The sequence below is a fragment of the Chiloscyllium plagiosum genome, unplaced genomic scaffold (genome assembly GCF_037043375.1).
Source record: "Chiloscyllium plagiosum isolate Xiang-an unplaced genomic scaffold, Cpla_swu_hap1 HiC_scaffold_12, whole genome shotgun sequence".
NCBI lineage: Eukaryota > Metazoa > Chordata > Chondrichthyes > Orectolobiformes > Hemiscylliidae > Chiloscyllium > Chiloscyllium plagiosum.
The window spans coordinates 34,587,318-34,615,125 of NW_028270150.1; the positions used below are offsets into that span (position 1 = coordinate 34,587,318).

General features: G+C 41.1%; 1 protein-coding gene across 1 annotated transcript in view; it reads right to left on the reverse strand.

Moving 5' to 3' along the window:
- ros1 (c-ros oncogene 1, receptor tyrosine kinase) overlaps positions 1-27,808 on the reverse strand; it is a 235,291-nt gene that overhangs the window by 190,016 nt on the left and 17,467 nt on the right. The window contains exons 2-4 of the mRNA XM_087992610.1: positions 20,671-20,727; positions 9,685-9,744; positions 1,361-1,387 (exon numbers count right to left, since the gene is read on the reverse strand). Coding sequence (XP_087848736.1) covers positions 1,361-1,387; positions 9,685-9,744; positions 20,671-20,727 — 144 coding nt within the window. The remainder of the gene's footprint in view (positions 1-1,360; positions 1,388-9,684; positions 9,745-20,670; positions 20,728-27,808) is intronic.

Here is a 27,808-nt window from a genome sequence, read left to right on the forward strand (position 1 = left end):
ATGCCTACTGCCTTGAGAACCTTCTTGCTCCAGCCTCATGACAAGGGCCAGACAAGGGTTATCCTTTGCAACCGATTACTCCACTATGCAACCCCTTGACTGTGGCAGAATGTAGATACAATACAGTCATTCTACCACTGGTGCCATCATGGAGCAAATGATAGGCCTTCATAAAGTTCTGATGCTCAATTGGTCTGGAGTCACTTTGCAGTACATTTCAGATGGTTTGCTGCATAATCCTTGTATATTGTGCTTTGCAAAACTGTGCAGGCAAACAACCAAATGTACTCTAAAGGACTGGGAAAATGAGTAGCAGCCTTCCAACAAGACGGATGAGATTTTCACCAAGGGTAACGTCACCTTCTGCACCACACACTGTAGGCCACAAACCAGACTGAGCTTAATTGAGATGACCTTCAGTAGACAAGAGTTTTAAACTCAATGGATATAAATGTTCACTGGCTGTGCAAACATTTATTATAAATGGCCAGGAGATGGTGGTGGTGGTGAGCTTCCCACTTGAATTGCTGTAGTCCAACTCAGATACTGATATTGCATGTAATTTAAATTAGAGCCAAAACCTCCTTTTGTAAACTTCTTGCCATGGTCATGAGCAAAAGCTAAACTCATGACACCAGTAGTCCCAGCTTCGGTTATTGGTAGGTCTGGCAACATCCATGGAGAGGGAAAGAAGAGTTAACACTTTGGGTACATGGCCCTTTCTCAGAACTGAACAAGGTTCTGAGGCAGGGTCACTGGGTCTGAAACATCCTTTCTCTCTACAGATGCAAACCTACTGCATTTCTCTTGCAATTTCCATTCCTATTTCAGTTTTCCAGCATCTGCAGTTTTTTTTTGAGCACTGGCTTTTTGCTGGTTTTAATCACAATATAACTGGGGGACTCCAGGCACAATCAGAGAAGAGAACAGTGGAAATTCAATGAGGTTCCCACCTTTATGAAGTGATTTTCTGTTAGAAAATATGCAGATGTGAACATTTAAGGAAGTCAACTGTGATGGCTAAGGACAATAAACCTTTTGGGTGAGATCTGGAGAACTGTCAGTGCAGAAAATTAGACATAAAGCAAACATGGTTTTATATCTCTAGAGTTCTGAAGCACAATGGCAATCGATGAATTCTTATATTATACAAGTTCTGGAGGAATCTCCCAAGCAGCAAAACTAAGAATCACATTTTGTTTCATTTAGCCTTCCTTCACTGTACACTTTAGATAGCTACAAGTCAAAATTCACAGAGAGACAGAATAAAATGCACCTATAAGGCTCAAATTCCTCTCACCTTGTCAGTAATGCAGGTTACGAGACGGATTATATAATGCAGATTTTTGAAGTTACTTACCTCACATGTCTGATTGAACGTTGAATCCTGTAAAAGAAGGAAAAGAATTTACACTTTCATATCTGTTAGCTACTGACAGCCTGTAAGAATCTACCGAAACAAAATGTGCAACTGAATTTCAGAGAATTCCTACACTAACTTGTTATATCAAGGGCATTGAAAACTTGAGCAAAAACTTCTGGATTTCCATTCCACCGAACTGAAAACTGATGGGAGCAATGGTCAGCCATGAGAATACTGTACTTAATAACCAATCCCTTGAAAAAACTATACAGAGGAACCTCGATTATCCAAATGACACAGGTGGGGAGTATTTCATTCGGTTAATCAAATTTCGGATAAGTGAATGCCAGATAACAAGCATTGGGACCTTGCGATCTTACCGGATAATCAGATATTCGGATAATCGATTGCTGGATCATTGAGGTTCTACCGCAATTGCTATTCAGTTGCAAAAGAAATACAGATTTCAAGTGAGAATAATTCCAAATTATTGGCTTCAGAACAGCATGTTTGACCATATGTAAACCAGCTACTTCTTTGTAAAAAGAAAATTAAAAAATAGAAGTTATTCAGTAAACACGTTCAAAGTAAATGCATAGTTTTCCATGTCAGCCAAAAACTTGAACAAAAATAAAGTCTCCAAGGACACTGTCAGGGCAGATCCCTGTACATTGAAACAGACATAACAAAAGAAGATATTGTCAGCTGAAATAATATTGGTATCAGTGCACATGTCTCATCGCTTGATACGAATGTACAGAAACTTCACTGGAGACATCCTAGTTACAAAATGATCACAAAGAAGCTCTTAATGATACCTCCCAAACTATAGTTGCACTGGACAATAAATGTTTTGCATCTCAAATATTAATTATATAAATTAAGTAAATTCAAATAATTTGATCCAAACTAAATTAATAAATCTGGACTTAAACAAATTAGCCTCAGTCAGAATGATTCTAAAAAGAAGTTCACAAAAGGAAATCTGCTGTCCTTAATGGGTGCAGCATTCCTTCCTCCACCTCAGAGGGAGAGAGTTTGGGAACAAGCAACAAGACATTGCTTGGCTGGTGGTGAGAAGGGCTCGACCTGGGAAATCCTTGTTCTGAGCAACCACACTCGGCCCTCGAAGCAGTTGTGGGGTTTTGAGACTGTCACACATCTCCTGCTGGAATGGGCCTTTGTGAAGAACGTCTGGAGAAAGATGCAGTGGTTTCTGTCAAAGTTCGTCCTGGTCAGCTCTGTGATGCGGGACTCTGTGCTCTATGGGTTGTTCCCCAGGATGCACACTGAGCCAAACATGACTGAGCATGGTGAAAGACACTCATCAATCTGCCCAAAACTTGCTGGCTTTCCAGAACAAAGAGTTGATCTTGACCAAGTGTTGCAGACTGGTGCACACCGGGGTCCAGGACTAAATGCTGAGAGATGCACTAAAGCTTGGAGCAGCTGCTACCAAGGCATAATGGTGAAAGACTACAGTCTGAGGACTTTCTGCTGAAGTTACTGGACCCTCTTAGTGCCTCAAACGCATATAAATAAAATCTTGGTTTGTTTGTATGGTGTTGAATACATAATGTTTGCTTCTTTCATATGCTACTGTACAGAACTGAACTTCATTTGTGACTAGATAGATATACAAAGTTTTTTTTATGAATAATGTATATTTTTGAAATTAAATAAAGTTTCAGAGGCAGCACAGGCAAAGCTGCTTCCTGCACAACCCACCAGCTCAGGCCCTGTCAGCTCAGCAGCTATTTTGCCAGGAGGACTGCCAGGGATTGGCACTTGCTCGGCCACAATATGATTCCAAAGTGCTGGCTGCTTCCTCGGTGAGTTTGGTGGCTGCAATGGAGAGCCAGGCCAAGCAATCTCAGAGTCTGCTGGATATGTACACAGATCTGCATTCCGTTAACTTTGCCACTGTAGCTCAGCATCAACAGCAAGGTGATGGGGGAGATAGAGGGGAGCTCAGTGTGGGTACCCTTTCCTCACAAGGTGACAGGTCAGTGCCAGTAGACATGCAGCCAAAGGAGAAACCACAGACAGTCCCCACAGAAATTGCCTGTCAGAACACTCCAGAGGTGCCCTCTTGTTCCACCTCCACCCTCAGCCTGACCCAGAACCCCAAATTCAACAGGGTCCACCGTAGGGCAGGCCCCTTCCAGTCCAGCGGAAGAGTCCAGAACAGCATGGAGACATATTGGGAGCAAAAGACAACAATCGTCTGAGGGCACATAGGTAGCATGGATGACATAACTGCAAGTAAATCAACACCTTAGCTAATATATATCAACTCTTCTTGACCAGCTGTGCATGAGTTGTCTGCCTAGCTACAACTACAACATTGAAGACGTGCAGCCTAGCCTTCCTTAGTATAACATGATGGTTGATGGACCAAAATGAGAGGTGAGCAGCTCTTGCACCATGTGTAGGCTATGGGTGACTGGCAGCTGACTGCTGCATTGGTAATTAGGATCAATCTTTCCATGTGGCAATTCATTATGCATCACATCCTTTACTGGAATTATACAGTCTCATAGAGCACAGAAACAGATCCTTCGGTCCAACTAATCCATGCCAACCAGATTTTCCAAACCAAACTAGTTCCATTACCTGCATTTGGCCCAAACCACTCTAAGTCAAGATTAGAGTGGTGCTGGAAAAGCACAGCAGGTCAGGCAGCAGCTGAGGAGCAGGAAAATCAACGTTTCGGGCAGGAGCCCTTCATCAAGATTCCTGATGAAGATCCTCTGATCTCCAGCATCTGTAGTCCTCACTTTCGCCATACCCCTCTAAACCTTTCCTATTCATCTACCTATCCAAATGTCTTTTAAAGGTTTTAACAGTACTTACATCCACCATTACCTCTGGCAGTTCATGTCACATACGATCGCCCTCTGTGTGAAAACGTTAACTTTCAGGTCCCTTTTAAATCTTTCTCCTTTCACCTTAAAAATACACCCCCTAGTTTTGAACTCCTCCACCCTAGGTTTTATAAACCTCTATAAGGTCACCACTCAACCTTCTACACTCCAGTGAAAAAAGTCTCAGCTTATCCAGGCTCCCCTTATAACTCAACCCTTCCATTCCCTGCAACATCCTAGTAAATCTTTTCCGAACCCTCTCCAGTTTAATAATATCCTTCATATAGCAGGGTGATCAGAAATGTACAGTACTCCAGAGGAGGTCTCACCAACATCCTGCACAACCACAACATGATGTCCCAACTCCGACACTCAAAGATCAGATCAATGAAGGCAGTGGACTAAACACCTTCTTAACCACTCTATCTACTTGTGATGTAACTTTCAAAGAACTATGTATCTGAACCCTTAGGTCTCTCTGTTCAACAACACTACCCAGGGCCCTACCATTAACTGTAGGAGATCAGGTCCTGCCCTTGCTTGTTTTACCAAAATGTAATACCTCACTTTTGTCCAAATTAAACTCCATCTGTCACTCCTCAGCCCACTGGCCCAATTGATGAAGATCTCTTTGTAACCTGAGATAACCCTCACTGTTGATGATACCAACAATTTTAGCATCATTTGCAAACTTACAAACCATGCCTCCTAAATTCTCATTCAACTCCTTTATAAAAATAACAAACAGTGGACTCAGCACCAATCCCTGCAGAACACCACTGGTCACATGCCTCCAGTCTGAATAACAGCTCTCCACCACCACGCTTCCTACCCTCAAGGCAATTTTGCATCCAATTGGCAAACTCTCCCTGATTCCCAAATGACCTAACTTTACTAATCAGTCTACTATGCAGAATCTTGTCAAAGGCTTTACATGTCCTTGTAGACAATGCCTACTGCTCTGCCCTCAATTGTTTTTGGCTACATCCTCAAAAAACTCAATGAAGATTATGAGATATGATTTCTCATGCACAAAGCTATGCTCCTCCCCAACCCATCTATCCAAGTCTTTTGTCCCTGTTACACCTCAGCCCCAGGGGTAGACATGGCAGATCTACTAGTCCACTTCTCCACCCTCCCCACCCATTAAAGATAGTGTGATGCTGACTGTCAACACTCACATTAGCCCTTTCCCTTCAATGATCTATTGTCTCCACCTATTATCTATTGACTTACCACCCACCACCCTCCAACTCCTATTCACAATTGCAACTCCCTGTGCATCCCAGCATTCTTTTTCCAGTCCCCACAATTATGTTTCCCAGCTTCCCTCCTGTAGCACTGGGCCCTTAAAAACCCCTTCAACAGGGGTGACCATGACCTTCTCCCTGGACTAAAAGGGTATTGACTCCCTGACCTTGACTGTGCCAAGTGGCTGACTGACCGTATGCAAGCCACAGACCTTCACTTACTGTGCTGGGATCCCCTGCCTATAGGGAGTATCACTGGTTGTGACTGTATCTACTTGCTTTAGACTTTGAGACATGGCCATTTAGTGAAGCACGAGTTGGGTTTGGAACACACAGGACTGGTATTTGATGCTGCTGTAACACTGACATTGCATAATGCCATACAGAAACATACCCACCCCTTTAACTGGTCATTGCTGACAACCATGACATGCTGCCTGGCTTTGCATCTGCACTAAAAGAGAATCAGGACACTGTAACCTTTAGTGCTGGCAAAGTATCAAAAAGAAAGGCAGTTCAGAGCTGCTGAAAGCATCTGTGTCAGTACATAGGGAGGATGTGAGTGTTAAGAGGAAGGAACAAGCAGCCCTAAGATGCACCAAGTCCAAATAACAATGCCCTTGTCCATAAAGTAGCATTGCAATGAGTGATGCTAGTGCACTCCAAAGAACAGCGCTGAAGTGCAGAAGGGCATTATGAGATTGGAAATGAGCCTTAGGATGCAGTGAGGCTGGTACATGTCAGATGTCAATGTCAGTGTACATGGGCTTTATGTAGTCACTGCCCGTGGTGTATGCCCTGACATGTTGGTCACTGATGTCCAAAATGGAAATTGAGGTTCAAGTGTTGGTTGTAGCGGCTGTGACATTTTGTGTTGGAAATTCAGTGTCCATTTCTGTGTGGTGGGTGGAAGACAGCATATTAAAGAAACAAGATTATGTATGTAACCAGGGTCATAATGAATGATTAGCTGTGAAAATATACCTCTCACTGCGCAGTGAGATTCTCATCTTGTCATCCAAGTCTTGATTGAAAAATGGTACTTGACATCAGGAAGGTCCTCAGTGGACATCTCACCTGATTTTCCCAAAAGAATGGCTTTATGTGGGGGAGGTCTTGTCAGTCTAATCTGATTGAGTTCTTTTGAGGAGGTGCCATAGATGATTGATGAGGGTAAGGAAATAGATGTTGTCTACATGGACTTTACTAAAGCAGGTCCCTGATGGTGGGCTGATCCAGGAGATTAAGTTCCATGGGATCCATGGTGAATTGATAAGTTGGATACAAAACTGTCTGGATCATAGAAGACAGAGGTAATTAAAAGGGTGCTTTTCTGCCTGGGAATCTTTGACCAGTGGTTTTCTGTCAGGATCAGAGCTGGACCCTCTGTTGTTTGTAACTTCTATAAATGACTTGAATGAAAGCGTTTGCATGATGACATGAAAATTGATGGAGCTCTGGATAGTGAGGAAGGTTGTCTAAGGATACAGCAGGATATAGATCAGCTAGAAAATTCCATGGAGAAACGGCAGATAGAGTTTAATGCGGACAAGTGAAAGGTGACGGGAGGTCAAATTGAAGAGGTAAATATATGAGCCTTAAGAGCATTGATATACAGAGAGATCTTGGGGTGCAAGTCCATAGCTCTCTGAAAGTGGCAACGCAAGTGAACAAAGTGGTAAGGTAGGTGTACAGCATGTTTGCTTTCATCAGTGAGAGCATTGTGTATACGAGTTAACAAGTCATGTTGCAGCTGTATAGAACTTTAGTTCGGCATCATTTGCAGTATTGTGTGCTGTTCTGGTCACATTACAAGAAGAATCTGGAAGCTCTGGAGAAGGTGTAAAAGTTTACCAGGAGGTTGCTTGGATTGGAGTGTATTCGCTATAAGGAGAAGTTAGGCAAACATTAATTGCTTTTGCTAGAGCGAAGGCTGAGGAGTGACCTGATAGAAATATATAAGATTATCAGAGGCATGGGTAGCGTAGATAGTCAGAATCTTTCTCCCCAGAGTGGAAATGGCAAGTACTAGTGGCAGAGGCTTAAAGTGAGAAGGGGAATGTTTAAAGGACATGTGAGAAATTTTTGTTTTTACACAGAGGGTGGCAGGTGCCTGGAATGCACTGACAGAGGAGTTGGTAGAAACAGATATGATAACAATGTTTAAGAGGTATTTAGACAGACACATAACAGGCAGGGAGTAGAGGGATATAGATCATGTGCAAACAGAGGGGATTAGTTTAGAATGGCAACATGGTCAACACAGACATGAATGGATGAAGGGCCTGTTCCTGATCTATATTTCTATTCATTACCATGGCTTATACTGTTCAGGGACTGAGATAATTTCTATGCTAATACTTTTTACTTTAAAAGCACAAAAGCACTTACTCCTTCCCCACAGAAAGAGTGCATTCCATTTATTTTCTTTCATTTTAGTGACATTACAGCATTCACTAACAGCTAGCTAGTAGAAAGTCATAAAACTCACTGTAAACCTATAAATCACACAAGTAAAAACAAAGACATCTCATATGCTCGTTGTGATGTAACCAAACTGGTATCTAGCTTACTGGCAGCAGTATGGCCCATCGGTTCTAATAGCATTAACACTTGGATGTGTTTAGACTGAAGGTTAAAACGTATTTTGAACCTGAGCCAGGAGACTGTATAGCTGCAAGTTGTTTTGACAGTAAATTAATACAGACTATGTCATTTGTTTGTTATAATGTGAATATTTATTGTAGAGCATGCAAAGTGAAACATAGTATGTCCAAGTTATCCCATAAATTCAAATGTGATCTGTAATTTTGAATGCTTCAATTGGATGGACAATTCTTGCAAGACCTTCGAACTAATTTATTAATATTCCAGACTCATACCAAACCACTCTCACAAAACCTTGTTATAATATATTTTGTGGCAGCATGATGGAACTACATCATATAATGGTGGATAACAACTTGAACCTACACCTTTCACCCAGATTTTATTTTCTCAAAAGGAGTTAAAGAGATGACAGGTGCCAGCTTCCAAGCGCAAAGGAAAAAGGAATCAAGATGCCCAGACAGTTTCCACATCTTGCCTAGTAACTGGAGTGAGTGCTGTGTCAACTCAGCTCTGAATAATCTTAATCATGTCTGTTTAACCAGAGAGAATGAATGTGCTGCTCGGAGATTCTGGGAGGATGCTCATAGGGAAATCCAGGCTATAGCTTCCTGAAGTCCAAAAAAGACAATGATCAGCACAGAGAAACTTGTGCCAAGTCAGGATCTGAAAGCCCACTTAATCTTCTGATAACCAATAGCTGATTGGTGGCCTCCCAGTGTAAAGACCCTAAATGAGTAAATGCCAGCCAATCAGGAGCTAGCAAATCAAACAGGCACCAGTGTTATGGAGGCAGCTGAGGCTGCTATCATTTCAACACCTCCAGGATTCCCAGGATGGAGGAGCAACCACAGAACAGGTGAGTGTTTTGGGATGGCGAGGGGTGGGGTTTGAATCAAGGGCAGGAGAATAACTGAGGGCCAACATACCACCCTATGTCCAGGCCACTAATTGTAAACAGATTTAAGGACCTCACACTAACTGACAGCTTGCCCTAGGATTAAAATCAGGCCGAGAACTCGACTCCATTACATCCTGCCTGGAACTGAAATAATTGCAGGTCAGGTAGGCATAGACCATTAAGCAGCTATTAATTCACTACTTAGTGGCCTCAAATTGGCAGCAGCTCAGGAAGGTTGAACTTGGATCTCCCCACCCAATCCCATTGGAGGTGGTGAAGGTAGTGGGTTTCTGGGTGCCATCACCCTGCCCAATCCAGTTTCCTCCGTCTCCAGGTCTGTCATCTCCAGAAGCAGAAGTTTCCCTCTACAGTGTGCAACAGAGCAGGGAAATAGGTAGCCAAACAAAATGATAAGCCATAGCTATGGCATGTACATAAATGGATTTTTTGGCATGATTATTGTATTTTGAAAGCTATTTATATTATAAATCCTTTATTGTGACAACACAGAGCAGAGATTTCAAAATGAATGCAGTTAATAAATTCTAAAACATTCCACATTTCAATGCCTATTAATAAAAAAGGTTTGCAAAATTTAGAATAGAATTCTGTTTTTATCCATTAAGATACCTTATTTGTTAATTCTGCATCTCAGCAAATCAACTCTATTTTCTTACAAACAGAGAAAGTACTTACACAGAGACTGAAACAATTGCGAAATACTGTGTAGTTCCAATAGCTGCATACTTCAATGCACTGTGACAAGAGGAAAACAACATTATATTCCTGAAAAATGTCCTTGTTTTCAAAAAAAGTCTCATTTGAAATAAAACAAACATTCATAAAATGTTTTTCATGCCATTTTTAAAAACCTTCTTGTTTCATATTTATTTTGTTCCCTTCCACATCATTAGTTTTCTTGTAGCAGACACTGCTTGGAGCTAGAGGTTTAACAATCATTCTATCCCAGTGCCATAGTTTGAGATTTAAGTGAGCACAGTTACTGACATTCTGATTAAATTTCCCTCAGCTATTGAAGACAAGTCTCCAATCTGTACTGACAATGTAGAGATTATCAGGCAACCATATTGGGAGCTTCACGTGTGATCCATTCAGCAACCCCACAATCAGCATTAATCCACCAACAACTGCAGCAAATAAAATAATTTAGCTAAAACATTAAAGAACGCTAGATGTAAAACCCCACAATCAGCATTAATCCACCAACAACTGCAGCAAATAAAATAATTTAGCTAAAACATTAAAGAATGCTAGATGTAAATAGGTCAATCATGGAAATCTCAATCACAGAACAACATTTGTCATTTTGCCAGAGCTAATAAGGAACAGACTGAGAATCTCTACAGCAAATTCAACTTGGAGAATGAATTCTTGCTGAACTATTCATAAGTTACAGTTAAAATCAACACACTGCACCTGAAACCCCATCACCCCTCTAAAAACATTCACAAATTCCACTAGCCTTTCTTGACTGTATCCCCCAGGTTTTCTTTCTCAATATAAACACATCCTCAGGCATCCGTCTCATCCTCACTGATTCCTTTGTTCCATGTTCACAAATCCAGAGATGCTGCTCACCGGTGGTTCCAGGATTTCTCAGCAGTGTGGAGCCTCTCTTGGAGCTGCAGACTATGAAGCCTCCTTTGCAAATTGCTAGAACCTGAGATTGTTCACAATGCTTGTAAATCAGCCTTCCTGATATCACTACATGGGATACTAGCTCCTTCATGAAAATCCTGACTGTGAGCAACACTACAGGATAATATGCATTTCAGATTTACAATTACCACGCAACAGTTTACACTCTTGATGACTTTCCCTTACTATATAATGCAATACTTAAGACATAATTTTAAGTATAATTTCAATTTTACACAGGATGATTTCAGCAGAATACTTGAAGCTGTCAACCAGCTGGTTTTCAGAAATCTAAATACTCAAAGCTTCCATTTAACAATCCCTTTATCCTGTCCTTAGCGTAAATGCAATAGAGAATGTCCATTTTTTTTGACATCAGTGCCCTTATTATGTTTCACTAATCCAAAAATCTTTACCAATGCTACACCATATTCTGCAACATTCCACTTGCCTACATTCTGCCAAATCTTTAGCTAAGAGTTTACAAATAGCTGGCACTCTGCTCTTATCCTTCTATATTCATGATCGGGAGGAGCGTGGGAATCACGTCCTTTTGGACTTTGAGGGCAACCAGACTGTGGAATTAGAGATAAATAGTTTTTCAAAGTGAAGAATTTGAAGTTTAACCTGATTATATAGTGGAACCTCCACTATTGATAGTGGATAATAAATTTTAAACTTACAGTATCACAATACTTCAAAAATTGAAGACAATACAACATGTTTAATATGAATTACATGTGATTTTTTTCAGCTTTTTTAGTTCTATCACATACTAATAGGTTAACATTAGCAATCTATATACTGAAGCAATAATATATTATGCAAAATTCTGTCATCTGAAAAGTTAATAGTGAGAATATCAGTTTTACTGTACAGTATTAAAATAAGTAATGTACAGGCAATTGAAATAATAATGTGCATTAAAAACATGAAGTGATTATTACCTTATTTGATGATTCTGTGCCAAGTTTTCAATTTAAGGCAAGTGAAGTGGAGCAGCTGTTGGTACTAATTAACTTAAACATACTCCCTGAAAGAACAGATATTTCCCCTCTTCCACCCACCTAAGTTCACTCAGCTTTCTTCCATTTGATGTGGGTCAGGGACAGGAGGGTGTGATTGTAAGCCAGGCCAGTATGAGGATCCAGAGGAAACAATGGATTAGCCTTAGTCTGCAATTGTCTGACAGGGCTTGAGACTTTTGCAGCTTGCAAGGACAGGGCAGGGACTGCCGCAAAAGTGGGCACACTAACCAGGCATCATGGAGCAACGAGCCATTTAAGTGGAAAAGGATAAAAGCATGTTCTAACAGATGACAGTTTAATTAGGAAATAGATATTGTTCTCCACAGTCGAAAGAATGAGGCCTAATGACTGTGCTCTCCTTCCCTGACAGCCAATAGACACTTTCTAAGGGCTTGAGGGGAATTTGCAAAGTCGAAGGATCCAGTGATTTAGGTAGACTAGAGAAAAGATTCTACAATGAGATGGGATAGCCAAGGACTGAAAAGCAGAGCCACAGGTTAACTCCTTGGCATGTAAATAGGAAGATATTTATAATAAACACTGATAATATCACAATCACAATGAAGAAGAAGTTTTACAGAAGGAGTAGCCAGCGAAGACCTTATGCTGAGTTATAATGGTGTAAATACGAAAAAAGGTTGAAAGTAAAGAACCAAGAGTCAAGTTATTTATCTTCAAGTAATTGCCAAGTAACATCATCTGAAACTCAACCAACAGCAACAAAGCAATAACAGCTTCCAGTACAAAGAGCAAATTGCCATAGTGCAAGTAAGGTTGGAAGGTGGAATGATTGATGTGGAAGAAATGGTTTATGATTCAAGGGGACATGAGCATCAGTACTGGGGAATGATGGAATTTAACCATGGATATCTTTGCTGAGACCAGTGGCCTGTTGGATTGTATAACTAGGGTTGTAAGAGGGTATTTTAATGAAATTGCAAGGATGCATGCAAGGCAATGGTGATACAGGTTTGAATTTTGAAAAGGCATTCAACAAGATATTAAATTTAAGACCACTTAACAAGCTGAGCCAATGATGTTGTGAGTAGGACATTAGCATAAATGGAGATTGGATAACTAATAGAATTGTGATTAATGGAGACATTTTCAAGATGGCAACCTGTAATTAATGCTGCAAGCACAATTATTTACAATATGTATTAAAGGTTTGGATAAGGAAAGTGAATGTACTTTAGCCAAGATTGCAGATAACAAAAGCAGGTAGGGAGTGGAGCAATAAGGATGCCACAAAGATCTACAAAGGGATATGCACTGATTAATTGAGGGGCCGAAAATGCTTGCCAAATGCAAAATATGTGGGAACTTGCACTATAGTAGGAAGAATAGAATAAGTGAATATTATTTAAATGGTGAGAGACATCAGAAAGTTGCAGAGAGGTTTTGAGGTCCATGAATCACAAAAAGCTACCATCCAAGTTCAGTAGGTAGTGGGAAGGCAAATGGAACATTGGTCTTTATTTCAAAATGGACAGGACATAAAAATAGGAAAGGCTTACTAAAACTATACAAAGCATTAGTACACACCTGGAATATTGCCAAAAGATTTAGTCTCTTTATCTAAGCAAAGATATTCAGGAATTGGACACAGTCCAGAGAAGGTTTACAGGGTTGATCCCTGGCATGCAGAAATTCTATTATGAGGAGAGGTTCAGCAGACTGGGCTTGTACTCATTGGACTATAAAAGAATGAGATTATTGAAACATTTAGGTTTGATGTGAAGAGGTGGTGTGCCTTATGGGACAATCTAGGACCACAGGGCATAACCTCAGACTAAGATTTGTCCATTTAAGGCAGAGATGAGGAGAAAGTTCTTCTCTTGGAGGATAATGAACCTGTGAAATTCTTTACCACAGAGGGCTGTCAGGGTTGAGGAATTCAGGGCTGAGATAGACAGATTTTTAATTAGTAAGGGAATCAAAGGTTACAGGATAAAGCTGGAAAGTGGAATTGAGGATCATCAGATCAGACATGATCACAATGAATGGAGTGACATACTTCTTCCCACCCTACCTCCTGCAAAAATGCCATTCCGTATTCCCAATTCCTCCGTCTCCGCTGTATCTGCTCCCAGGAGGACCAGTTCCACCACAGAACACACCAGATGGCCTCCTTCTTTAGAGACCGCAATTTCCCTTCCCACGTGGTTAAAGATGCCCTCCAACGCATCTCATCCTTATCCCGCCCCTCCGCCCTCAAACCCCACCCCTCCAACCATAACAAGGACAGAACCCCACTCGTGCACCCCTACCATCCTACCAACCTTGGCATAAACCACATCATCTGACAACATTTCCGCCACCTCCAAACGGACCCCACCACCAGGGATATATTTCCCTCCCCACCCATTTCTGCTTTCTGCAAAGACTGTTCCCTCCGTGACTACCTGGTCAGGTCCACGCCTCCCAACAACCCACCCTCCCTTCCTGGCACCCTCGCCTGCCACCGCAGGAATTGCAAAATCTGCACCCACACCTCCCCCTTCACCTCCATCCAAGGCCCCAAAGGAGCATTCCACATCCATCAAAATTTCACCTGCACATCCACCAATGTCATTTATTGTATCCGTTGCTCCCGATGCGGTCTCCTCTACACTGGGGAGACTGGACGCCTCCTAGCAGAGCGTTTTAGGGAACATCTCTGGGACACCCGCACCAATCAACCCCACTGCCCTGTGGCCCAACATTTCAACTTCCTCTCCCACTCTGCCAAGGGCACGCCTCCTCCACTGCCGCTCCCTCACCATCCGACAGCTGGAGGAAAACGCCTCATCTTCCACCTCGGAACACTTCAACCCCAGGGCATCAATGTGGATTTCACCAGTTTCCTCATTTCCCCTTCCCCCACCTCACTCCAGCTCCAGCCTTCCAGCTCAGCACTGCCGTCATGACCCCTCCTACCTGCCTCTCTTCCTTTCCACCTGTCCACTCCACCCTCCTCTCTGACCTTCATCCCCACCCCATTCATATCACCTCCATCCCCACCCCCATTCACCTATTGTACTCTATGCTACTTTCTCCCCACCCCCACCCCCCTCTCATTTATCTCACCACCCTGCAGGCTCCCTGCCTCTATTCCGGATGAAGGGCTTTTGCCCGAAACATCAATTTTCCTGCTCCTCGGATGCTGCCTGACCTGCTATGCATTTCCAGCACCACTCTAATCTAGTTTCCAGCATCTGCAGTCCTTGTTTTTACCTTACCAGAGTGACATACTTGATGGGCCAAATGGCCTATGTCAACTCCTGTGTCTTATGGTCTTAAGGGGGTAATAACCACAGTGTGACAGAAAGGAAAACAACACACTTAAGAGTGTACCAGTAAATAAGGTCTGGGGTGGGGTGGGGGGTGGGGGGAGTTATAAAGATAGAATTTTTAAGAGTTCTTTATTGGAATGTCACAACATTCATAATAGAAGTAAATCTGTATGACAACAGTCATTTGAAAATGCAGTTCCAAAGTGAACATAGCTGTGCCATGAATATTGAAGGTTATTTGCCAGTTAGAAGGATAGGAAGCAAAGTGGCTCTCCTAATAAAAGGTGAGATCAGTACAATCATGAAAAATGATCTTGCTGCAGAGGATCAAATTGAAGAACGATCGAGTACAGCTAAGAAATTTTAAAAAAAGGAAAGAAGCTACTGGTGGGCATTGCAAGCACCCAGCAGTGGCTCAATTAGAAGACCATAAGAAATAGGAACTGCAGTAAGTTGTTCGCCCTCTTGAGCCTACTCCGCTATTCAATGGGATCATTGCTGATGTGACATTCCTCAAATCCAAGCTCCTGCATTTTCCCCATAACCCTAGATTGCCCTACTGATCAAGAATTTGTCTATCTCAGCCTTAGATTTACGCAACAACTCAGGCCCTACAGCTCTTTGTGACAAGGAGTTCCAAAGGCACTCAAATCTCAGAATAAATTCCTCTTCGTCTCAGTCTTAAACTGGGTAGTCCTTTACTCTGAGACTATGCCCTTTGGTCCTAGATTCTCCCATGAGGAGAAACATTCTCTCAGCACTTACCTTGGCAAGCCCTTTAAGATGGACAAGAAAGGAGCACTTTAAAGAACCAGTATTATTTAAACTGAATTTAGTGCAATGCTGGGAGTTGGCCACATTGACTTGATTGTCACATTTTGAATTAGATTATAAGCTGGGGCCTTAAGTGAACAAACAAGATGGACAAGAAAGGAGCACTTTAAAGAACCAGTATTATTTAAACTGAATTATTGAGCATCTTTGCTGTGTGTGTGATCTTGCTATGTACAAGTTGGTTGCTGCATTTCCTATATTGCAGTGACCACAAATAAAAAAGGTGTAATTTGTTATAAAGCTCCTGGGATACCCTGAGGTTCTGAAGGGCTTGATATAAATGGTTCTAGACATAAAGGATTAGTTACCTGGATAGACTGAAGAAGCTGTGTTTTACTGCAAAGAAGGCTTAAGAGGAGATTTAACAGATGTTCAAAATCAAGCGGAACTTATATAATGTAGACAAGAGTGAAGGGAGTGAAATTATTTCTGATGGCTGAAAGATGGATCACATGACTACAGGTGGCTGGCAAAAGAACAAGAGGTGACAAGAGGATGTTTTTAACGTATAAATGCAATAAATGGTTAAGGATTTAGAATGAATCATCTGATGAGGTAGTGTACGCAGATTTAATAGCAGCCCTGAAAAGTGTACTGAAGAAATAATTGTAGGATTAAGGAGAAAAAGAGCAAGGGAATGGGACTAACCTGACTTCTCTTTGAAAGAATAATGCAGGCCCAATAAGCCAAATGGTCTCCCATGATACTGTTTGATGTTCACCCCATCATTTCAGCTATTGTATCCTTGTTAAATGGCTGGCTCTCCCCAGACTTAAACTCTTCAAATAGGATTTCTCTAACTATACTCGTGGCTTCATCCTACACCACAGCCCTCCCTGCCACCATCCCCAGACCTCTTCTATCACAGAGGAGTGGTGGGTACTAAGCGGAAAGAGATCTTTGCACTTTGAAATATGACAACTTTGCATTTATGAGAAAATAACATTTAGTCGTTTTTAACTGTGATTAAACCACTGCTTTTTCGTTCTACTTCAAACAATATTACATCACATTCAGGTTAAAAGAAACAAGATTCTCTCCTAAAATAACAATACAGCAGCTCCAGAGCAGGGGCAGCCAGTAACCCAGTGGACCCTGGTCAGACTATGTGGAAGCTGTTATAGAAAGACTGTAATTGAATTGAATTGAATTTACTGTCACGTGTACCGACGCACAGTGAAAAGCTTTGTCTTGCGAGCAATACAGGCAGATCACAGAGTTAAGTAGCATAGATAGAAAATAATAGGTAAACAGAGGCAAAAACAAAAACACAGGTACAGGCAAATATTAAGTGTTTGTGAGTCCATTCAGTATTCTAACAACAGTCGGGTAGAAACTGTTTCGAAACCGGCTGGTGCATGTGTTCAAGCTTCTGTACCTTCTCCCTGATGGCAGAGGCTGTAGAAAAACATTGCCAGGGTGGGATGGATCTTTAAGAATACTAGCGGCCTTCCCTTGATAGCGGGCCTGGTAGATGGATTCTATAGATGGGAGGTTAGACTTTGTGATTGTCCAGGTCGAGTTCACCACTCTCTGTAACTGTCTCCAACCTTGAATGGTACAGTTGCCATACCAGGTAGTGATACATCCAGACAGAATGCTCCTGATGGTGCACCTATAAAAGTTGGCAAGGGTATTCACTGTCATTCCAAATTTCCTCAGCTGCCTGAGGAAGAAGAGATGTTGTTGGGCCTTTGTAACAAGTGCATCCACATGAAGAGTTCAAGAAAGGATGTTGTGGGTGTCTATTTTTTTTAGGTTTATTTGTTATTTTCCTATTTTATACTTACACCATGTATATCTGCAATATAGTGTAACCTTTTTCTTTATTTTCTCTATTTTTGTAGCTAAGATTTGTACCTAAGGTGGCACTACGTGTTGGTGACATTGTCCACATTTCACTGTACTCCTGATCTTTTTTGAAACTTGAGTACCTGTGACAAAAATATCTAATTCTAATTCTAATACATTGGTCTCTTAATATTTCTGTATAAGATTTTCCAAGAAAATCATTTTACTATTAGACCAGAATGGTTACAAACTGAGCTGTATGACACATTACCAACTGCTGTTGCAATGGCTTCAAAAGACAAAGACTCTCTTTTAGTAGGTTTCAACAGACATTCCAAGTATGTGCATCATTCAACTAGAAACAGGTCCAGCATTTCATTCATTCCCAATCTCATTTTCTGACCACTTGCTGAATTGTCAATCTCATACAATTAGTGCCACTACTCTAACTCCTGCGAGATCTACCAAAATAGGAATACAAAATGTTATCCAGACAATAAAAAAAATTTCTATGATTCACTGAAAACCAAACCACTTAAAAGTATTTAGGGTGTACAATCTACAAGTTCCCAGTATAAAGAGGGCTTAAATTTTCCATCAGCATTTGCTCATAGTCACTTCACCCTGCAGCTGAAACATTAAATGATTTAAGCAGAAGCATAAAAAACTATCCTATTGCACAATGAAAGGCAAGTGTGCTTTGGAGTAACATAATATAAATCCTGCTTTACTGGTACTTTCACAATATTGCAAGTTGCCCATCATCTGTATTCTATATGAGTAATAGGAGAAAGTTTAAAAACTAAAAATGATGATCCAATTGAATAACAAAACAAGTTTGAGTGACTGAATAGTCCAAAAATCATTCTATGAGCTGAACTTTTACTAATAATCATTGAAGATTCCATTTAGTGGAGTTTCACAAATGGTTCCTCTCCACAAGCTTTAGGGAGTTATCCCATGGAATTTTATGTTGCTCACCTCATTATGGTTACTAGTTTAGGGAACTACAAAGCTATGAAGGCACAGTTGACAAAGGGGGACTGAAAAATCATTTAAGGAGATAGTTCATTATTCTCAAAAAGATAAATTCCACTAAGACAGACAGACAATAAAGTAAAGAATGGTATCAAATGAAAGGTGTACAAAACTGTAAAGATTAGTGGCAGGCCAGAAGTGGGAAAGTTTTAGAAACCAAAGTATGATAAACGAAAAGGAAAAATTGGAGTAAGTATATATTAGAAATAAATACAAAAACAATTGCAAGAGCTTTTCCAACTGTGTAAAATGAAACAATACTTAAAGTAAAAGTTGGTTTCTTCAAGGATGAGACTGGGCAATGTTTCACAGTAGCAGACAGTAAAAGAATCGCAAGAGGAAAAGTTAAAAATCGATTGCCAAAAAGGGAAACACAAACTTGAACTCTCCCCAAAGAAAAAAAATACGAGAAAAACTAATGAGACTAAAGGCTGACCCTGATGGCTGACATCCTAAAGTCTTTAATGAAGTGACTGCAAAGATGATGGATGCATTAGCTGTAGCCTTCCCATATTCCCTAGGTTCTTGGAAGGTCCAGCATCTTGGACCACCTTCTTGAACCTCTGTTCAGGAGGGAAGGGAGTCAAAGCAAGAATCTGAGGCTTGTTAGCCTAACATCACTCACTGAAGAAATGCTGGCTAGCACCTACTACTAAGGACATTGCAGCAGGACATAATTGGTTCACAGAGTTGGTTTCAAACTTTGCTGATATTACCAAACTTGTCAACCAGTGAGGAGGATTCCAATGAACTGCGACAGGACATTGTTATGATCCCCATCAGAACCTGTATGACCACTTTCATCACCACGAAGAATTTACAAGTTTTCACTTTCTGTAACTTCTACATTAATATGAATCAGAATCCTGTAATGTAAATTTAAATTAATAGTATTTCACTCAAACATTAATTTCACTTTAAATAGCTGATATAAAGATATGCATCAAGTAACCACAAGCTCTCACATCACTGCCCACATTTATGTGATACCACAAGAAATCTCAGCCTTTCCAAATCAGCCTCTGACACATAGAAACTCACTCTCTCTCTACTCTCACTCAATGGATGTGTTCAAGTCACCTGCAACAAAAGTTTCCCATCAAATCAGTTCCACAGAAATGGACATTACCCAAACAGCACAAACCTGCAGATACTACATTACATTCACCATTCTCTTGTTAATACAGGTTCCTCAGAGATTTCCTTATCCATTCCTTTAATAAAACAAATTAAATATTCTGGTTGGCTCTGGTTGGGGGGTGGGGGGCATGGAGCTACAGCTAAGGAATTTTAAAAAAGCAAATGACCACTTTTGATACAAAAAAAGATATGTACTCTCTGACGAGGTTACAAAAGTTAAACAATGCTCCCAACAGGGCAAAATAAATTGGAGAATAGATTGCCTGTTGGACTTGACTGCAACAAGTTCACTTAACTCTCATCAATCAAAATGTTTTAAAGAAAGACATACCAGCTCTAGTCTTTATACCTCAATTGTACAATTTCCTGATCCATTCAACAATTGTATATATTTCAATATCTAATGAGAAGGGAAAATTATGAAGCTATTTATTAAATGGGATAGTCATTAAACTGAAGTGCATTACACCTATCAAGACAGTTTCCAGCCAGCTGATTTATTAAAAAGTAAAAGATATAACAGTCAACTTAAAATTTCAAGTTCAAGTTTGTGGGCTGTTAACAACTGTGAGCTTCTGTGTTTGGTTAAAATAGAATGTGGAATATATTAAACAAGCAATGCCAAACTGAACCTCGCACCTCCAGCAGCACTGAGGGGTAACAAGGGAGTAAATTTAATAATATTTTTAATATCTTTTAGAGATTGTGATTATGGTATGACATTTATGTATCTTCAATGTCTAGTAAGCTATTGAATTAGTGCTTACAGGAACAGACTTTGACTGAAAAGGTGTGGCACCAGGGCAAAATAGAAACCAAAGTCATTCTTCTCTTAATCTGGCCAAATTATTGTTACCTACATTGCATAGGTTGCTCTTCATGGGTGGAAATGCTCAACATTGTTCGCTAAAACTCACCAGAGAGAGTTTTCTTTCAACATCACAGTCCCAGTGCAAGTCTATGGAATTAAGTTCCTGAAAAAGGAAAACAAAAAGTGATTAAATCAGCCAATAAATTTGTTAAGAATATAATTACATATTTTGTGGGACATTTTCTCTTTTGGGGATAAATGGTAAATTTCTCCTCTGCTGTACAACTAAACTATTCAGCATGTGGAGTTTAAATCACTGCAGACTGACTGGACTCGAGAACCTCTGCTGTGCTGTATGACTCTCTGATTAAACTGTAGATGAATGTGTTATCTGAAAACTCCACCTAGATATTTCTCAAGATGATACATTTTCACTCAAATAAAATAAATGTTCTGCTCAGCCAGCTGTGAAATCCATTAATTATGGCACAAGAGATTTATAAAATCAAATTTCTCTTAAGGGATTTAAATGTCATACAGGAGTAATAACTTAAAAAAACCAAACTAAAGCAGTCACAATTGTTGCAATACTTTATGAATTACATCAGCTCACTTCTAACCAGCGTCTGGGTTTCTGCATCGGGGTTTGACAATGTTAAAATGTTTGTTGCAGTCAGCGAGACTTTACAACATAAACACTAAACTCTAGAAGATTGTGTGTGTGTGTGTGGTCATGAGGAACCTGGGCTGTTGCTTCACCCCAGTGTACATTGACGATAATGGCTGTATAACTAAAAGAGTACATAACTCAGTTTTCAATTATTTCAATGATGTCAGAAGAGATGGAGTATAAGGTTGAGAAACTAAAACCGGCTGTGTCACTGAAACACGTCAAAACAACTCCAGCTTTAGCAGAGGCACAGGCTTTTGAATTGTGATGCTGGTTTTGGAATACTGCCCATCAATGTAGACTCTCTGCCATAGGAAGGATGTTGTGAATCTTGAAAGGGTTCAGATAAGATTTACAAGGATGTTGCTAGGGCTGGAGAGTTTGAGCTATGGGGAGAGGCTGAATATGCACTCTTGGCATCAATGCCTTTGATGGCAGCATTAACCTGTTCCTCCACAATGGCTCGCATCAAATTGACCATCATCCACATTACCAGAATAATTTTTGAATTTATTGAGATTAGCTTTGTTATTGGATACAGATAATTTTGCGTTGAATTCCTTTTCCAGGTCCTCTTTTGAAAGAAGAATGGTAGCCAGAGACCCGATTACTTGTCAGGCTCATTGTCAGGCTCATTGTCATCTGCAATTTTTCAGAGTAGGTGTGTTTCTCAGAAATGGAATGTTTTTTTTAGCTGCTCATCGTTTCGTCGCACCACTGTTCTTTGTGACTCCATGTCTTCTCTCTTTTTTTCCTTCTGTTCCTTTCCTCCCAGAAGTTGGTTTTGGTGGTTCTTCTCCATTCATCAATAGGTAGGTGATACACTCTATAAAGACCCAACCCTCATGCTCTGAACTTGGGGTCCTCTTTTCAGTTCTTCTGCCCATGTGAGTTGGTTGTCAATATCCCTATGTTTGGGGTTACAGGCTGGTAGTTGAAAACTCTCTTAGCTTGTTGGGGGATCTCTATTCTATTGGAAATCCTACCTGCTGGACTGTCATCATGGTTGTTCACTGGCTGATTATCAGGCACCAGGGCTTGGGTTCCCACTACGGTATTCTGCAGTGTTCTGTGCTCATCTGAAATCTGTTTAGATGTTTTCCTTGAGATTACTAGCCTTTATTTATGACTAAACCTCCTGCAAACTATTGTTCTAGCTCTCGGAAAAGTTTAATTTCTTCTTCCGTCCATTTATAGGTCCTCCTTCCTGGCTTTGAGTGGGTCTTTAAGGTTTGTAGATGCTTTTCATTATGCAATTCAGCATGCTTATGTTGCTCAGGTTGGGTGAGGCCAATCTTGGATGTAAAGATGAGATCACATTTAGTGTGTGCAATGGCTACCTCATGTTAGCTGTCCCTCCGCCATCACATTTACAGTAATGACAGGCCATTATATGATATTCTCTGCTCTTTTTGCACTAGGAGCACCTGGTCTGTATCCTTCCAATGTATTGTTTCTCAGCCATATGGGTACAAAAGCCTTCTACTGTCTGGACAGAGTTGCATAAAGTACAAAACAATCCAGCCAGGGGACAGTGAATAGTGACTTCCTTTTCAGTGGTTCTATTGTAAGTAGACTCGATAATGACTGGTTCAACGTTGGTTGTCATACTGAATGTTTCATGTTCAAAGATCTCTTCATATGAGATTTCAGTTCTCTTTTGCCTTCTGCTATAGGAGATGTAGGTTTTTATTACGTTATTAACTTCCAAAGGGTGGGACTCCCAAATAACAAGCTCATGTACTTCGACCGAAAATTCTGATCCTGCTGGCCTGACTTTCCACATTCGCTTGGGAAATGTACATCTATCTTACAGGTCTCTCTATCATCTCTTTGGTTTGACTAGGGATGGATTTCTTGCAGACTACAACTCCTGTGGCATCAGCATTTTTACAGGTCACTGGGAAGGCAATGGCCTAGTGGCATCATCACTGGCCTGTTAACTCAGAGACCCAGATAATGTTCTGGGGACCACCGGTTCAAATCCCACCATGGCAGATGGTGGAATTTGAATTCAATGAAAAAACACTGGAATTAAGTGTCTAACGAATTCATAGTTGATTGTCAGGAAAAATCCATCTGGTTCACTAATGTCCTGTAAGGAGCGAAACTGCCATCCTTCCCTGATCCTGCCTACATGTGACTCCAGACCCACACCAGTATAATTGACCGACTGCACTCGGGGCAATTAGTGGTGGCCAATAAATGCTGTCTGGCCAGTAATGACCACCTCCTGTGAATGAAGAAAATAAAAACTACCACGATTGAACCTGTGGAGAGATTGTCTTTCTGGGTTGCTTCCCATCTGGACTGATGGAAGTTGCTGGAACTTCCATCTTCTTGGCACTTCTTTTTCAGGTTACATCTCACAGAGCTAAGTGCCACTGATCCATGTGGATCGACAGCCATCTCAATTTTTCTCAGTCGGTTTGGCCAACCAATAGCAGGGCTATTGTTATTTCCAGCGAGGCCAGCAGGGAGGCACAACTGCGGCAGCAAAAATCAGGTCAAACCCACCACAGAGGTAACTAGCCAGGCGAGACTCCCAGGAAAGACTTTTCTAAGAGAATCATAGTTACTGAACACCTCAGGCCTACTCCGCAGGCCTATTCCTGCCTGGTCTCCATAACCTTCAATATCACTATCCATGGAGTTTGCAAACCTACTTAACCGAATTAATCATTCTCCTGGATCCTACCTTCAACTCCACAAGGGAAACTCAGGTGAAATGTTGCTTAGCTGAAGCAGTGAGAAATTAACAATTTCTAGATGAAGCGGGGGAGACTTATCAGCCAGATGTTCCAACGGTCCTTCAGCAAAGTAAGTATATAAAATACAGTGGATACCCAGTCCACCACCTTCCAATCTATATTGCTGAACCCATAACAGAGGAAGGTGGATGCCAAAATCAATGACCTACATGCAAATAAATAATTATAGAACTTCATAGAATCCCTGCAGTGTGGAAACAGGCCGTTTGGCCTAATAAGTCCATGCCGGCCCTCCAAAGAGTATCCCACCCAGACCCATTCCTTTATATTTCCCCTGACTAATGCCCCTAACCTATACATCCCTTAACACAATGGACAATTTAGCATGGACAATTCACCTGACCTGCACATTTTTGGACTGTGGGAGGAAACCGGAGCACCCAGGGGAAACCACACAGACACACGGAAACTGTGCAAACTCAATGCCGGAATCGAACCCAGGTCCCTGACACTGTGAGGCAGCAGTGCTAACCACTGAGCTACCGTGCAAACAATCACACCCAAGAGATGCATCAAACAGGTGCTGAAATTGTTGAGCACTTGAAACAAGATTAACCTCAGCAACTACAGATTGCACAGCCAGCAGGAACAGAAGTCCCATCAGCAGCATCCCTCCTCCATTACTGGATGTCTGCCTAGTCGAGCCTTCCATCAGGTGAGATCCAAGTAGGGAAGCAAAAGAGACTCAGTTTTACATAAAGGCATAGAAACTTATCCACTATAGAGAGTTTGTAGGCTAGTAGCATCTTGTCAAGGAGAAACCGAAGCAGAAGTGTCATCCTTTACCAATCAATTCTTCAGGGAGCACCAAGCTAAGAGAGTGGTCTGGTAAATGTCTCTTTGTTCATCCAAAGCAGTGCTTCACAGGGATCAGACACTTCATCATGGTTATGTCAAACTCTCCATATCTGTCTTTTGTCATCCTTTCCACATCCTTGGAGTTTGCGACTCAATAGATACTCCGGTGGAAGTAAAGAAGATGGGAATATTCATGTTAAGGACAGATGTACCAGGAGGAATCCAGGTTTCCCTGGAAGATAGCTTTGGGGAAAAATACATGCAATATTTTAAAGAGTTTAGCAAGAAGAAACCAGGAGTTCTAAACCTTGCTTCATACACTCAAGATGTTTGGCATATACCTGAGACAAAAGTAGAAGTTGCTGGAAAAGCTCAGCAGGTCTGGCACCATCTGTGGAGAGAAATCAAAGTTAACATTTCAGGTCTGGTGAGTCTTTCTTAGAACTGTCACTGGATTTGAAACATTAACTTTGATTTCTATTCACAGATGCTGCCAGTCCTGCTGAGTTTTTTCAGCAACTTCTGTGTTCGTTCCTGAGTTACAGCATCCGCAGTTCTTCTGGTTTTTGTTATGACATATACCTGACCATACGACCTCTGGAGTAGGAGAGAACTAAGTTGTCCTCTTACCTGCCAGCACCATCACTTGAAGAATCAGGCCAGCTATCACCAACTGGTCAACATCATGCAGATTTAGAGCATCACACTTTTCATGTCTCTAAGTGACCATCTAGTAATTCTCAGAGTAACTCTAGTCACAGTAGGAGAGAAGCATAGAAAACCAATGCAGATCCCAAATTTCAGTAACAAAAATGTTTATATTCAACCAATGTCTGCAAGCCTGTAACTGTTGTGGACAATGGAGCTAATGAGGTACACATCTCTTACTTCATCTGAAGATGGATTTGGTGAGTTTGAGGAAACAAAGGCAACTACATGTTCCTAGTCTTTCCAAGTACATCATTTTCAATAAGGATAATGACAACATTGATCAGAAAGATAGACTGTACCACAGAATTGAGACTGTGAATCAACACTCCATAAAGATTCCTCACTCCAGGATATTAGAATGAAGAAAAGAAATACTTTCAAACGTGTTTTGAATGAGAAATCATCTGAGAGTTGTCAGGTCTGTATGCCTCACACAAGTGGTCCTTGTGAGGAAGAAAGAAAGGAAGCTAATGATTTATGTTGACCTCCAGATACCCAACATGAAGTCACATAAGAACGCTTACCTTCTATTTCAGATATAGGAAGTCTTACCAGTCCACAAAAGACACAAAAGTATTTCTACAGTTCGATTTGACCACAGCTTTAACCAAATACCCACAGCAGTGGCAAACAAAGAGAGGAAACAACCTGAAACATTAACTCTGATTTCTCTCCACAGATGTTGCTAGACCTGTTGAGCTTTTCCAGCAATTTCTGTTTTTGTTTCTGATTTACAGCATCCGCAGTTCTTTCAGTTTTTATTTAGAAACTGTAGGACTTCATCGATACACAAGAATACTGTTTGGGTATTATAATGCTCGTGCTCTTTTAATGTGTGTATTGGATAAAGCCTTTGGCAATTCCAATTTCTAGTGCCTCTTTTATAAGCTTTGTTTTGACATTCAAGGGAACTCGTGGAACCCAAAATAATTGGTTTTAGATTTTAGCTTTCAGATTTGGCTTGCTTAATCTGCGTTTAGATGGTTTATAAACACAAATGTTGTTAAACTAACAAGGACACCATTTTGTAATAATACAAAAACCACGAGATTATGCCACAGATAATCATGAAACACTGAGTAACAACTAATAACACATGGTTGAGATGTTGGTTCTAATCAAGCAATCAATCAGAATGGTGTGTTGCCTCCCTGGTGCTAGGGTCAAGGATGTCTCAGAGGGTGCAGAATGTTCCCAAAGGGGAGAGGGACCAGCAAGAGGTCATTGTACACATTGGAACCAACAACATAGGAAGGGAAAAGGATGAGATTCTGAAGGAAGAATATAGAAAGTTATGCAGGAACTTTTAAAAAGAGGTCCTCGAGGGTAGTAATACCTGGATTACTCCTGGTGCTACGAAATAGTGAGAGTAGGAATAGGAGGATAGAGCAGATGAATGCATGGCTAAGGAGCTGGTGCATGGGAAAAGGGTTCATATTGTTAGATCATTGGAATCTTGTTTGGGGTAGAAGTGACCTATACAAGAAGGACGGATTGCACCTGAATTGGAAGGGGACTAATATACTGGCAGGGAAATTTGCTAGAGCTGCTCGGGAGGATTTAAACTAATAAGGTGGGGGGGGTTGGAGCCCAAGGAGATAGTGAGGAAAGAGCTAAATCTGAGACTGGTACGGTTGGGAAAAGGAGCGAGTCAAACAGTCAGGGCAGGAAGGAACAAAGCAGAGAACAAGGTGGGACTGATAAATTAAACTGCATTTACTTCAATGCAAGAAGCTTAACAGGGAAGGCAGGTGAACTCAAGGCATGGTTAGGAACGTGGGTCTGGGATATAATAGCAATTACAGAAATGTGGCTCAGGGGTGGACAGGACCGGCAGCTTAATGTTCCAGGATACAAATGCTATAGGAAGGATAGAAGGGGGGGTGGTGGCGGTGGCGAGAGAGGAGGGGAAATGGTGTTTTTGATAAGGGATAGCATAACAGCTGTACTTAGGGAGGATATTCCTGGGAATACATCCAGGGAGGTTATTTGGGTGGAACTGAGAAATATGAAAGGGATGATCACCTTATTCGGACCCCCAAACAGTCAGCGGGAAATTTAGAAACAAATTTGTAAGGAGATTTCAGTTATGTGTAAGAATAATAGGGTGGTTATGGTAAGGGATTTTGACTTTCCAAACATAGACTGGGACTGCCATAGTGTTAAGGGTTTAGATGGAGCAAGTGAGGCGAGGAATAGGAAGAGAGAGGAGTTCAACACCTAGCTACAGGGATGGTGCAGGAGGTAGGGTTTTGAATTTCTAGGTAATTGGGGCTCTTTTTGGCATAGGTGGG